This window comes from Durio zibethinus, chromosome 13 (assembly GCF_047325235.1).
Source record: "Durio zibethinus cultivar Kanyao isolate XHJ-2024 chromosome 13, ASM4732523v1, whole genome shotgun sequence".
Taxonomy (NCBI): domain Eukaryota; kingdom Viridiplantae; phylum Streptophyta; class Magnoliopsida; order Malvales; family Malvaceae; genus Durio; species Durio zibethinus.
Window position 1 is genome coordinate 3,832,681 of NC_143174.1, and position 13,179 is coordinate 3,845,859.

A 13,179-nucleotide genomic window follows, 5' to 3' on the forward strand; every position below is an offset into this window, starting at 1 on the left:
AAGGAAAATAACAAAATATTCATGGTTTTGCCAAGGTGGGTATTTAACATTTTTGGAGGAATTGTGAATGGGTGTCTAAGGAAGAATTATGGTACATGACAGGCCAGGCCAGCTGCCAGCATGATGATAATCACATGAATGCTACTTCCACGAAGACCAAGACATTGAGCAATCGTGTCAGGGGCAAACTCAGGACATTAATTAGAACTGTAACCCAAGTTTCATCTAGATGTTACAATTCAAAAAAAAAAAAAGAAGCAAATTTCCTTGATCTATATGAGAAACATATTTGACATTGTATTACTTCAACATTAACGACAATTATGACAAACAAAAGAGAGGCCAGGCATGGCTAAACAACAATAATGAAATCACTGAATTACCATGAAGGCAATCCAATCTACACACAGGGCAAGCTCATCTGAATATAGAGGTTCACCACCAAATACGGATGCAGAACCTACATTCGTCCCAGGAATGTCTTCAACAGAAATAAATGCAATGACTACAACCGGTGGTGGATGTAGGAACATTGGCTTTGCATACAAAAATCTCAAAGGGCATCAGAGCTATTCTACCAAAGTGGAAAAATAATGAAGTCAGAATATTTCTTTAAGCTCAGATACGTACCTGCAGAATTAATGTCTCCGCCTCTTAGAGCTTATTTGTTCTAGCAACTTTTCCTTAAAATGTTTTGTAATAAAAATTCATTCTTTTACATGCTTCAATTCTATATAAACTAGAATAAACATCAAGATTTACAAATTGCATTCATGTGTACAGGGACTTGGTTTTTATACACAGTTTGGAGCTCTTATCTATCTTTAGATTGGAAAACCATAGTTTTGATACCCCAAGGACCCTCCTTGGACAGAATGGCTTACAGGGTGCGACTGTTGCAGTGCAGGCAGCTGTTGAACAGAACCACCTGGCACAGAAACCCAATTTTGGTCAACAGGCGCATCCATCGTGCTGCTATCAACTGTGGTAATGTCATGGATGCTCGATCTTTTCCTTTCTTTCTTCACAGAACTCTGTCGAAGAAAGTACTTCTGAGCATGGCTAGCCACCTGAGTAGGTGTTCGAGTCACCACCACATTTCTTGATATACTCCGCCAATCACCCTTGCCAAATTTATGCAACCCAATTAAAAATAACCTATGAAAATGAGGTCAAGAAATCAGTGATATCAATTGGCATGTAATATCCAAATGACAACAAAATATCAATTACATTACACCATCAAAAAAATGCTATGAACAAAATCAATCAACCAATCAATAAAATGAAAAAATTTTATAAATATGCAAAATTAACCAATAAACCAGTTTTCAGCATGCGAATTTCTTAAAAACTCATCCCATGGTATCGATAAATTCAATTATTCACAGAATTCTTTATTTTTTTTTTAATTTTTAAAATAAAATATTGACAAATTCAAAACAAATTCAACCGCCCATTCAACATATTCACCCTACCAAACAACAGGTTTCATAAAACATTTTTAAATATAAAAAATTAAATTAAAAAAATTAATATACTTATGCTCTTCTTCTGTCCACGGCGTTCCCTTCTTCCTTTCATTGTCAACATGCTGTTTTGATTTCGAAGTGAAAGAGATTTGATTATCTGAATCCCAACCGGCCGACAACACAGTCGAATCATCAGCATAACTCGGAATCTCAACTCGGCCCGAGTCAATTTCGTAAACGTCATACAAAAGCATGTCATAATGCTCTTTCACTTCGCTGGATGACTTTCCAGGAACCCTCTCAGCGATCTTTTGCCACCGATCAAAACTTTCCTCCGGAAACATGACTAAGGCCTGCTCAAAAAGCTTATCCTGGAGACGAGTCCACTGAGTTTGAGTTGTCAAAACCCGCGTGGATGACTGACTCAAGAACGGATTACTGTTGTTATCTTGGTACATGCCGCTTCTGCCTTTGTGGTTTCAAATGAAGTTTTTCGAGATTTTGATTTTCACTGGAAATGGCTGTTGATGTTTCGTTTCATTTGTGAAAAGGGCTTAAGATTTTGTGATGTTTTGGACTTTTCTTAGCCATTTTTACCAGCTCAGACTTTTCATTCAACACGTTTTTGTTATAATTGGAAGAAGTTTCTTTTATAAATTTAGTTTTTTTTTCTTTTTTTTTTTTAATCATAAATCCGTCTGCATACAATTATTTTTAGTTTTTTTTTTCATCAGATACTATTTTTAGTTAATTATTATGTATAAAAATACATAAAATATAAAATTTATTATATTATAATTTGTGGTAACAAATCAAACACAAAATATATTTTTTAATACTTAAAATTTTAATTTATTTTATATTTAAATATTATTTTTCATAAATTTTTTACATTAAAAATCATTAAACGTTAATTTTATAAAAATTAAAAATTTAATATTCAATAAACCAAAATAAATTTTTTAACTAATAAAAATCAAGTAGAAATTAACAATTCGAAGAATATATAGATTGGATTAATTTTATTTGATTTATTTCTGTTAAAATGAAAGCGAGTATATATATATCCTTGCATTTTCATTTTGTCATATGGTCACATAATATATTTTATTTTGTCCTTTTTCTTTAATAATTTTCCTTTTTTTTTTTTTTTTTAAATTTTAAGTTGTTTCTAGATTCTAATAGTAATGCTTTTATCAAGGTTATGAAAGGCTTTTTATTTTTCAAAGTATACATAAAAGGCTTTTTATTAGTTTTTCTAGTCAGATTTATTTATTAACCAGTAGTTTATTGGATTAATCAGTTTAGATGAATATAAAATTAATTATTAATAAATAATATGGTTTTAATTAACTCATAATAATTTTAAAATAATTTTTTTCAAATTTAATTATAGATTAATGATATTTTGGCTAAAATAAATTGATCAGATTTGAAAAGAAAATAATATAAGTATTACAGGTAAAAGATATTGAAATCAGTATCCAATTCAAAACTTTTTGTGAGTTGTTCAATTATAATAGATTTAAAAAATTATAAACGAATTTATTAATTTTATTAATAAAATAAGTGTTTAAAAAATTTTGGAGATGTTAAATTTTTTTTTTAATTTTTAATTTTAAAGACATATATAGATATTTATATATGTGGATCCATTCCTGCGTAAAATTACACTATAAATTTTCAATACTATAATAGTTTTCCATCAAACTAACAAAAAAAAGATAAATCTATAGTACGTGTGACTGTGTATTTGTATGCATGAAATGTGTGACTGTGATGAATAATCTCTTGTGGTGAGATAGCTAACCAATTATTGTTGTTTACTGTTTACATATAGATAGACTGAAATTTATCCAAGCAGCCAGCCAGCCAGCCAGCAGAATTCCCTCACTAATTTCTGCCCATTTTCGACTGGAAGAACCGTTGAATGCTATCAAACCCACATAGCTCCTTCACAACAGGCATGGTGGCAGGTACCTTCAACTGGAATAATGTTGACTTAGACTCATCTAGGCCACTCCATGAGAAAAGCTGTTGTCTGGCTTCTTTTATTGCTGACCTTGTAGCACTGTGAACTGAAACTACTATCAGTAGTGGAGGCTCTCCAGAAGCTGCAAAACAACAGATAAATTCTAAATTTGCTGTAAGAAATATATTCACAACCCTTTTCCATGTCCCCAACCCATAGATTGACACAAACATGATTAAAGCAGCATCTTGATTATTAGTCTAGTCCATGAAACTGGATGGAAACGTAAAATAAGACTTGCAACAGCATAGTCAATGCAGGAAGACAAATAATAAGATGTGCAAGGAGAAAATTGTTCATTGGCGTGGATGGCTGTAAAAAAATTTTTTTTTTTAACGAACAGTTAACGAATAGACTCGATTTTTATTTGTTTATTAAATTTAATAAATGATAACGATAATATTTATAGAAATATAACAAAATTGCTCATATTTGAATTTTTTTGCATCCTAAACAATGCTGATTGTTGTTTGGCATAACCAAACACTTACTGGAGGTAAATGGATTAACTTGGTATGTGCGAAAGAGCAAACTTTAGCATTAAAAAGATGGCCCTACAAGCAGATTGGTCAACCAAAACAAGAATATTGTAATTATCAAGCAGAACAGTTCCACTACCAGACAAATTAGGTAAATCAAGAATAGAGAAAAGTGATTTGATGAAAATTAATACCAGGAATTTGCTTTTTCGAACAAGTACAGGCTTTTTATGTCCACTGTTCAGGATTTCAACATCAAATTGTTTGGGTATTGGTATTAACTGTAGGAATCTTATAAGTCCATGTACCATTTGCGATCGCTAATCCATCCGAATTTGTGGGGTATTCTTCAAGCATAAAGAACCCAATGCCTTGAACATAAGCTTCTTCAATCTGCAAAAGATAATTGCTGCGTCTTGAATCATATAGATCTTTTTAACCAATGAACTAGCTAGAACAAATAAAAATAGAGCTGTTTCCAGGCAGGCTTTGTACACAATTCTCACTCACTGCATACGTGAGCAGACAATTCTTTTACATAGCAACAATATGTAAAGTGGCAAAGAAATTTAGGCATTTCTCACATTGGAGATTTTGAGAGTTGAGAATAAAAATAGACAAGCTAAGGCTACAGAGTTATCTAAATTCATGTCATGCAAAAGAGTATTGTATTCAAAATAACCTGTCCTAAATCCACAGCAGGATTTAATCTTTGGCCATAGTGGGTCCGCAAATTTCAGATATGCCCGCATTGATAATGCATATGAACTTGGAATGAAATTGCTGTGGATAAAATATAAAGAATTTGTTTAGAACATGCAATGTACAATTATTTTCTTTTTTTGTTGGTAGGATAAATGTGAATGTACGACCATCAGGTTTGCAAAGATCTCAAAGTGTGAGAGGCATCAAAGTGAGAACAAAAATAATGTGATGTGTCACTTGTCCAAGTCTTCAAGTAGTCAAAATGCAAACATAATGAGATCAGAATATTTCTGATGGTCAGATATGTACCTCAAAAATCAACGTCTCCCATTCTATAGATTTCATTTGCTCCAGCAACTTTTCATTGAGATGGGTAAGTCTCTGAAGACCAAGACATTGTGGCAAAGTCCAATCGCTTCAGAGCTGGATTCAGATGTTGTGCTGCCAACAGTCATACCCCTAGAACTAAACTCAAGGTATCAGCTTGTTTGATCCTCACTCTCTGGAAAAGCTCTTCTGCTCCACCACATTTGACCAAACTAAGAGCATATGCGATCATCTGTTTTTCTTTTGTCCAGAGAACCTGACTCAGCTCAATTCTTCCAACTCTGACTCAGCTTGAACTACTCTTGTAAAAGAATTCGAGGCTGTTTTATACTTGTATGTGTGGAGATTAATATTTCTGATAGAATCCACTTCGATGGAAAGGGTGGATGCTACATGTTCAATTATTGCTTCAGCAATAAATGATCCCTGTAAATCTCCAGGGCCCTCATTGCTGATCTGCTCAGAAGGTTTGTTTTGCACACTTTAATGTCAAATAGTAAAGCCCCCAATCATACTTTTCAAGTGCTCCAAGAATCTGTCCAGGCATAAATAAACTTACATCCTGATAATATCCCTGCATCAAGTAATATATCAAGTTTTAGGGTTGTAATCTTCCAATTAGTTTTGAATCCTACACTGTAAGTTATTTTCATTGGATGCCTTCCTCCTGCCATTATGATCATATCAGTCTTGCGGTTCATGTGTATCCTGACTGGACGATGTAATTTGTAAGTAGCAAGTGCACATGCTATAGCAACCTACATTAAGTCATCTAATTAAGCGATACAAATAAGGAACTACAGAGAAGGTAGCACCAAAAGTAAGAAGCCAAAAATAAAAAAAATTAGATGGATATTATGCATAACAGAGGATCAGGAATCACTTCTACATGACTGAATAGAGGTAGACAAACCATTGAATCTACAACTAAATATGCTTAAGTTAGTATTCAATTCTGAATAATATTAGTTTTAGTAAGCTAAACATCTCTAACTCATTCACTAAGAAAAAGGAAAAGAAGATTCATTGAACCACCAAAACATATTTGGCTGCATATGAAACAATGATGGTGAAGTGAATTGATCTATCATAATGTGAATAGCAAAAGTAGCCAACAAGCCTAAAAGTCATTGTCAGTCCAAACCAACCAAACTGTAAAATTCAGAAGTTTTCAGCCCATTGATTTAATTAAAGACTTGTAGAAAAGACAATCAAGCACATGGATTAAATTCAGCCAACTACACAAAAAGCATTTTTCTATCTTATCATGTGTAAACTCAGGGAATTGATTAGAACTGTACACTATCAAGCAGTCGTCTTCATCTGGCACGGCCAGAGCAGTTTGTGTCCCCATATAGAAATAGTATTGTGACCCCAGTTTCATCTAGATGGTAGCAAGTCAACAGAAATACTAGTGAATTTCCAAGAAAAAGGTTAATCAAAGGTAGAAAATACAGCTTTGTACTGTTGTTGTAGCAGGTTAATTCAGACAAAGGAAAAGAACAGGTATAGTAGGAGAGATTACGAAGCCCTTTACAATCAAAACCTGACGATAACATTTATCAAGGTAAGAACAAAATTAACTGATTTTGTTATAAAAAACTTTCAAAAAGTTTTTCTGATTATATTCCTATACAGAACCTTTTTCAACGTAAGTTTTGTTTTCTTTTTCAAATTCCAAAAACCAAAAAAAGATATTTTTAATCAAATTGATATCTTTTTGTATAAACAGTTAATATTTGTTCGTATAAACATAGCTATTTAATTGTATGTACAAACAACTTTCACTATCGTATGCAACTAATACGGCTTATTTTGAAAATGTTCCAACATCACTTGCTGCCTATTGTCCACTGTAGGAACCTCTGAACACTATCAAGCCCACAGAGCTCCTTCACAACAGGCATGGTGGCGGGTACCTCCAACTGAAACGTTGAATTAGACTCATCTATGCCACCCCATGAATGAAGCTGTTGCCTGGCTTCTTTTATAGCTGCTCTTATAGCACAGTGAACAGAAACTGCTAAGAGTTAACGGTGGCTCTCCGGAAGCTGCAAATTTAACAGATGGCAGAAATTGATGATAAGTATCATGTTATCAGTCTCATACTTAGTTTTTCTTTTTTTCCCGAGTCTTACCCCTGTGCCCAAATGCATGAACTACACTACAAACATTATCAAGCAGCATTTTGATCCCCTCGAGCACCTAATACCGATAGTATAGAAGGAGAATGACAAAATGGAGGACTCTCTAATCCACACCGATTCTAGGTTAGCCCTTTCATCATTTGGTTCCAGGAACCAAATGGTCAACTTAAATTCAAATGGCCTCCTCAAGAAAAAAGACATTGGACATCGATATTGCAGAAAACATTGACCAACAATAACATAGTACATGCGTCACCATTCAGAAAAGCCACTTCGACATCAGATGAAAATTTAGGAAAATTCATGCACAAAGAAAACAGACTAGGTTTGATAAAAAAAAAAAAAAACTTGCCTTTGGATGAAAGTATACGGTTTTTATGATGTCCACTGTTCAGGATTTCAACATTAAATTTTTTAGGTATGGTGTCGACTGTAGGGATCTGGTATGTCGAAGTGCCTTCTGCAACTACTAACCCATTTGAGTTTGTGGGGTATTCTTCAAGCATAAAGAACCCTATTCCTTGAACAAAAGCTTTTTCAATCTGAAAAAGAAAATTGTTAATTCTCGAATTTAGTATCATCTAGATCATGCCGACCAATCAATTAGTTAGAAGAAAGGAAAACAGAGCAACTTTCAGGCAGATCCCATTCACAATCTCAACTCCCTGCATATCAAGACAGAGAAAATCCTTCTGTCGCAATGATATATAATGTAGAGCAAGGGAAATTTAAGCATGCTTGACATGTAAAGATTGAGCAAAAGAAAATTAGTAAAGGTTACAGAACAAATATTTTAAATTGATGTCAAGAAAAAGATTTGATTTGAGCCAACCTGTCCTAAATCCACAGCAGGATTTAAGCTCTGGCCACAATCATATATGATATCTGTCTGCAGTGTTGTGGTTTGCCCAGTCAAAAGATTTACCTCCACCTACAATGCCACATCTTCATTATTAGCAACTATATGTTTAAGGACCATAGCCAGATTCACTTCAGCAAAGACTGCAAATCATGCAAGACAAGCAAAGTACGGGCACTGATATACTTGCCTCACTCACTGCAGCGCCATAGTTTAGGTATTTCATGGAAGAAAAGTCGGGTACATATAATGAACTTGCAGCTAAGTTCACAGAATTCTGATATGCCCGCATGCGGTAGATTAGAAGTGTGAAACTGCAATAATCATCTGTATCTCATCAAGAATATAAACTTATCTCTTGAGCAATCTGTTCTTATAAACAAATTCTCATCATGCAAGTGCATAAGGAACTAAAAGGCAGAACAAAAATAGAGGCCCATATAAAAATCATTCCCATAACAAAGCTAACAGCGCCGCTCTTACTCCTCAGTAGCATATTTGGCATCCACATACTGTCTTTCTCATTCTAAAGACATAGTATTTACAGATTATCTGCAATGTTACATCTCGTTATTTCAAAATCACCTATTTAGAGAGCCGCCATATTTAGAAGTAAAAGTTAATGCCAAAAGTAATAAACATAAATGAAGAAACTATAAATACACAAGGCTTGCAGTTGTACCTAAAATAAAAGTGCACTAACAAGCAGTGGTCTTAAATATTATTAAGATATTAGAAACCTTAAATCAAGTGACACGCATTATCCAAAAAAATGAATGTTGATATTTCAGTCAAGAAATCCATTTTGAATCAGAAAACTGAATAAACAAATAATAGGACTCTTTTATCTTCTCTTTTCTTTTTCTTTCCTTTTTCCCTTCCTCTAATTATGGTAAGTAATGGACATAAGACCTTGAGTTTACCAAAGATCCTAAAGGTGTAAGAGGCATTAGAATGAGCATAAAAATGGGCTGCTCGTGATCTTAGAAAGGATTGCAACTCTCAAAGTCCTCCAGCGGCCAAAGTGAAAATATTATGAGGTGATACATAGAAGTGAAGATAGATACCTGAAGAATCAGTGTCTCCCATTTTATAGATCCCATTTGCTCCACCAACCTTTCCTTGAGAGCTGTAAGTCTATCGACCAAGATATTGCAGCAAAGTCTAACGGATTCACAGCTCGATTCATATGTCGTGCTGCCAGCAGTTAAACCACCATCAGCTTGTATGACCTTCACCTTCTCCAAAAGTTCTTCTGTTCCGCTAGATTGGATCATACTAATGTTAGGCAAAAAGCTCAAATCCAATTACACTAGTGGAAGCAAAATTAAATAATTAATTAATTATACAAAAAATAACAATTTAACGTGGTTCGGTCCAACTAACCTACGTTCATGGATGAGAAACAAGATCCACTAGTTGTAGAAAATTACAAACATACATCAAAATGTATCAACTACTTAACAATCAATGCTCATAAACCTTCTCAATCTCCTCTAGTCTTATGGATTATTTTCAATCCAAACAAACATATATCTATGTGCACCTTTTCAACACAATCAAACACATATCTATATACATCTATACATAATACCTATGTAGACTCTCTCAGTCTCCTCTAGTCTATTTACAAACAAACATACAATTCATTACTCTTATGGGGTGTCTATCCTACAAAACCCTACAACTCTCTTACATTTTTTTCTCATTCCTAACTTTATAAAGACATTGTCTATTTATAACCATACAAACTTGCCTATTAAAAATCTTTTTCCTTTTAGAATTCTTCTTCTACAAGTCTTTTTGTCCATCAAGTAATATCTGATCAATCCCAAATAAATCTCTTATGGGATTAGAGTAATTATTCTCAACAATATTGATTTTAACTCAAATTTCATCAAATCATCTGTTTTTATGCTAAACATGCTTGGTTCTACTTGCAATAAAAGTCTTACAATCATCTTTTTTTGCGTGTCTTCACGGTTCACGTAAATCGATACTCAATTCTCAAAACTTGAATTCGAACTCTTTTTCTGAATAGAGCTCCTTTGGACTTACCTCTTCCCATGTCTCGAACCAGGCACTTTTTTCACGTCTTAAACCTTCAATTTTTCTCACATCTTAAACCTTTAGCTCTAATACCACTTATTAGAAAATCATCACAGTTCTAATACCACTTATTAGGCAAAAAACCCTAATCCAATCACACCAGCAGAAGCAAAATTAAATAATCAATCAATTACACAAGAAACAATAATTTAATGTAGTTTAATTCAACTGACTTACGTCCATGAATGAGAAATAAGATCCACTAGTTGTAAAAAATTACAAACATACATAAAAACGTATCTACCACTCAACAATCAATACCTATAAACTCTTTTAATCTCCTCTAATTCTATGGAATATTTTCAATCCAAACAAACACATATAAATGTGTAACATTTCAACACAATCAAATACATACCTATATGCACCTATACATCATACTTATGTAGACCCTTTCAGTCTCCTCTAGTGTATTCATAAACAAACATACACACTCATAAGATATAAGTATTTATTACTCTTATGAGGTGTCTATCCTACAAAATCCTATAACTCTCTCACATCTTTTTCTCATACTTAATCATATAGAGAATTCACATATTTATAATCATACAAATTTACCTATTAAAAATCTTTTTTATTTTTTGAAATTCTTCTTCTACAAGTCAAACTTGCCTATTAAAATTTTTTTTCTTTAAAATTTTTTTTATTCATCAAACAATATCCGACCAATCTCAAACAAATTTCTTGTGAAATTTGAATCATTACTTCCAACAACTAAGAGCATAAGCAGTCATCTGTTTTACCTTCGTCCATCGACCGTGACCCAGCTCAATTCCTCCTACTTCAACAACAATAGATCTATCATGTAGACTGCTTACTTTCCCTGGGGTTGCTCTCAACAGTACTTCATGCACGATAGGCACAGGAGAGAGATTCCTCTTTTCTTCCATTTATTACACCTATTAAATTCTTTTGCAGTTTCAGTCCTTTGGTAACAGCTTGAAGACAGGGCCAACTTATCCCACACAGAAGGTAAAGTATACTCCAGTGGTTCACATAATTCAAGGCTGTCATACTTGTGGAGACTGATACTTCTGACTGAATCGACTTCCAGGGCAACGGTGGATGCCACATGTTCAATTATAGCTTCAACACTAAATGATGCCTGTACCTCCCCAGGGGCCCTCATTGCCGATCTACTTTGACGGTTTGTTTTGCATAACTTTATATCGAAAGCTAAAGCACCCCAGTCTTACTTTTTAAGTGAACCAAGCAAGTTATGCGGCATGATTGGACTTACCTCAACAGACATCCCTGCATCAATTAATATATCAAGTTTTAGGGTTGTAATCTTCCCATTAGTTTTGAATCCTACACTGTAAGTTATTTTCATTGGATGCCTTCCTCCTGCCATTATCATATCAGTCTTGCGATTGACATACATCCTGACTGGACGGTGTAGTTTGTAAAGCAGCAACTGCGCATGCTGTAGAAACCTATAACATCACTTTGTAAGCAGTATGTAGCAACATAAAAGGACTATAATTAAGCAATACAAATAGCACAACCTAGAGCAGGTTGCTTTAAGTTTTAGGCTAAGAGGGATGTTAGGCATGAGAGAGGATCAAGAATCACTTCAATATGCACTGAGCAGATAGTCTCCAAAACAAATGAACCTCCGACTGTATGCTTATTGTAGTTTTTGTATCCTACACAACTTTGCCTCCTTCTATTTTATTTATGTGAAGTCAACCAACATCAACTAAGTTTATTGTGGCCTTATATTCAAATTGAGCTCGCTATCTCTTTTGCTGATTGGTTTTAGGTTAAAAGCTTTATTATGATAAGCATCAGCCTTGTAGTTTACATATATCTTGAGCAGATTTTATTCAAGTTTCTAGTTAAAGGAAAAAAGAAACAAAACGATTGCATATAATTATGCTTGTGTCATGTGCAATAATATATACCAGCAATAAACGTGCTCAAAAAACTAGTAAAACGAACATGAAATTAGTAAATTAGCAGCTCTATTTCATTATTCCTGTCCCTAAGTTTTAAAATAATCAATTTCGAGGCTGGAAACAAGGCATACCTTGCAATACCTGAGAAGAAAAGTTCAAACAAAAAACAAAGAAGAAGAAGAAGAAGATGAAATAACAAGAGAGCACAGAATGATACTCACAGGCATTGCTTTTACGGCCTTTCCACCAAATCCTTCTCCAACCCTTCTTGTAATTACACGGACGTTGTGTCCAGGGACACCAAGGCATTTAGCTATTGCCTCATGCGCAAACTCGGCATTGACTAGAACTGTATACTATCATGCAGTTATCCTCATCTGGCACAGCAAGAGCATTTTGTGTCTCCATATAGAAATAGTATTGTGATCCGAGTTTGACCTACACGTCAAAATTCAAAATAAGTTAGCAATTTCCTATGATCCAAGTTAACAAATGGTTCTAAAAGAAATGACCCTAAATGAATTTGTATCATGATTATGTTTCAGAAAAAAAAGAGTGCAAAATTAGGTTGTACTAGTCGATATTCGTATAGGGAGAAAAAGAACAGATAGTTCGGCAAAAGCGAAGGATGAATAGGAGAAAGAGAGAGAGAGAGAGCAGAAGCAACAGTAAAGTATGATAATTACCTCAGCAGAGAGAATTTGATGATCAGCTTCAGCCATTCCTTTTGAAAAATCACCAACCTGTTCGGGGTAAAGGTAAGGAGGGACATAAAAAATGCTACATCTCTCAAAAGCCTCTTCTACGGATAATATTGGTTCTAGATCCTTCTAGTCATAATCAATCACTGCAAGGTTGGCTGCCAGGTCTGCCTTTTTCTGTGTATCTGCAACCTGAAATATTCATTTATATGATCAAGTTTTAAAAATGTCATTTTGTTGATGATATTAGACATTACCATTCTATTGCGTTCAGTATTTGTGAAGATTTAAAAAATAAAAATAGAGGCCAAAGAAAAGCAACAAATAGTAAACCATGGAATTACCACCAAGGCAATGCGCTGACCAGCACATTGAGTTAGCTCATCTGCATATAAAGGTTCAGTACCAAACATTGTCCAAGCACTTACATTCTCCCCAGGTATG

At 34.0% G+C, this 13,179-nt stretch overlaps 1 protein-coding gene and 1 pseudogene across 2 annotated transcripts; both read right to left on the reverse strand.

Annotated features, from left to right (window-relative positions):
• Window positions 1-275: 275 nt before the first annotated feature.
• Window positions 276-2,039, reverse strand: LOC111303856 (transcription factor DIVARICATA-like). Its single transcript, XM_022900329.2, has 2 exons — window positions 1,542-2,039; window positions 276-1,158 (listed from the first exon to the last, which is right to left on the reverse strand). Exons 1-2 carry the CDS (start codon window positions 1,928-1,930, stop codon window positions 825-827), a joined length of 723 nt encoding a protein of 240 aa, XP_022756064.2. The 5' UTR covers window positions 1,931-2,039; the 3' UTR covers window positions 276-824.
• A 4,673-nt stretch (window positions 2,040-6,712) lies between these two features.
• LOC111303854 (abscisic-aldehyde oxidase-like) lies at window positions 6,713-12,615 on the reverse strand (annotated as a pseudogene). Its single transcript, XR_016327058.1, has 7 exons — window positions 12,256-12,615; window positions 10,839-11,569; window positions 9,090-9,299; window positions 8,212-8,308; window positions 7,995-8,093; window positions 7,515-7,704; window positions 6,713-7,066 (listed from the first exon to the last, which is right to left on the reverse strand). The product of XR_016327058.1 is annotated as an abscisic-aldehyde oxidase-like (transcript).
• Between the last annotated feature and the right edge of the window lie 564 nt (window positions 12,616-13,179).